The sequence below is a fragment of the Prosopis cineraria genome, unplaced genomic scaffold (genome assembly GCF_029017545.1).
Source record: "Prosopis cineraria cultivar Desert tree isolate PC_DT_omini unplaced genomic scaffold, ASM2901754v1 PC12, whole genome shotgun sequence".
Classification (NCBI taxonomy): Eukaryota; Viridiplantae; Streptophyta; class Magnoliopsida; order Fabales; family Fabaceae; genus Prosopis; species Prosopis cineraria.
Genome location: NW_026555343.1, coordinates 41,239,136 through 41,240,584, shown reverse-complemented (window position 1 = coordinate 41,240,584; position 1,449 = coordinate 41,239,136). Strand labels below are relative to the sequence as shown.

Genomic DNA, 1,449 nt, shown 5'->3' with positions numbered 1-1,449 from the left:
TATGATGTCAATAACTTCAAATGGCACAAGGCTCAAGTATAGTAATTTTAAAAAGTCATGGCATGTTGAATATGAACGTATCAAACATAAATCTCAGTTCACACAAGACTCTGATACACTTTCCAGCAGAGTTTCCCTCAACAGCCAATACATTCACACTCATTTTGCAGTGGAAAATGAAAATATTGTCATAAGAATATGCATTTCTGACAGAGAAGCCCAAAACTTGGACATGCTCTTCATTCAAGCAATGTTTCAGGGTTTAGTTTCCGCACTCCCAACATGTGGGTCTTGAATGTACTCCAGCATACCTTACTTAAGAATTTCTAATTCAGACATGCAGATTCAAGAGACGACATAGGGGGGACCATAGTTCTGAATGTGAACATCTTGAGGGCTATTTTGTTGCTGGTGGTGGTGGAGACACACATAGGGAATATCATTGTGGTTCTCTTTCTTTGAGGATTTAGAGAAGAGACTTGTGATGAGAGGACCAGTATGGGGACGCCATTGCTTCTTTGCATTAGGAGCTCTTCCAGAGTTATATATTGGACCAGAGACGTGACTTTGCTTTTTCCCACAAGAACCCTTTTGCTCTTCAGAATTAATGTTGGTGGTGGTGGGCTTGCTTTTCTTCTCAGTTTTCCACCATGAAACCACAGAACTTTTCCATGATTTCTTCTTCTTCCCACTTTTCTGTTTCTCTTTATCTGATGATTCTTCTCTCTTCCCTCCTCTTCCTCCTTCTGGGTGCACCGATGCTAAGCTCTTCGCCTTTGCTTCTGTCATCTCATATTTTCTTGCTTCCTCCAAGAACTTAATCAAACCAAAGAAACTCAGAAATTGTCAAAATATAAATAAAAGCTACTTACTTTCAGTTCAAGAAAAAGTTTATAGCAGAAACCGGAAAAAGAGAAGAGAGATTGGTACCTGAGAAAAGTCCTCCTGCAGATCAAATCCATATGCGTCATAATAACTTGCCACAGATTTTGAGTGTGCAGGCGATTTCATCATTGACTACAAAGATATCTATGAAGATATCAAGTCAATACTATGGAAAGAAGCAGAAAAAGAAATGAGAAGCAAAAGAGCTGTCAAGGATGAGAAGAAAGCTTAATAAGAATATTAAGAATATGACATTCTAAAAACAAAGAGACTCGAATGGAAAAAAATGACTTGTAAAAAGCTTTACAGCAAATAACTCCACTTTGGGTTGAATTAAGTAGTTCAAGCTTGAATCATAAAAAGGTAAGATCTAACTACTCTTCTTATAGATATCATAATCACAGTGCCACTTGTACATAGATATAATAGAAACTATTAGTAGTTGAAATGGCATTATAAAATTTCTTATTCAAATTTGCTTCTGACGTGAATTGGAAGTTAGATTAACCTTGTAATAATTATTAATTCCATACACATACATACATTATATGCGCGCGCGCGCGC

The 1,449-nt window shown here is 37.0% G+C and overlaps 1 protein-coding gene across 2 annotated transcripts; it reads right to left on the bottom strand.

Annotated features, from left to right (window-relative positions):
- Positions 1–1,245, bottom strand: LOC129287715 (uncharacterized). Of its 2 annotated transcripts, XM_054923941.1 has the most exons (3): positions 1,193–1,245; positions 931–1,091; positions 1–816 (listed from the first exon to the last, which is right to left on the bottom strand). In XM_054923941.1, exons 2-3 carry the CDS (start codon positions 1,012–1,014, stop codon positions 346–348), a joined length of 555 nt encoding a protein of 184 aa, XP_054779916.1. In that variant the 5' UTR covers positions 1,015–1,091; positions 1,193–1,245; the 3' UTR covers positions 1–345. The 2 variants fall into 2 exon arrangements, with proteins under 2 accessions (XP_054779916.1, XP_054779914.1); XM_054923939.1 differs by lacking the exon at positions 1,193–1,245 and having other exon boundaries at positions 931–1,170.
- Positions 1,246–1,449: the final 204 nt, after the last annotated feature.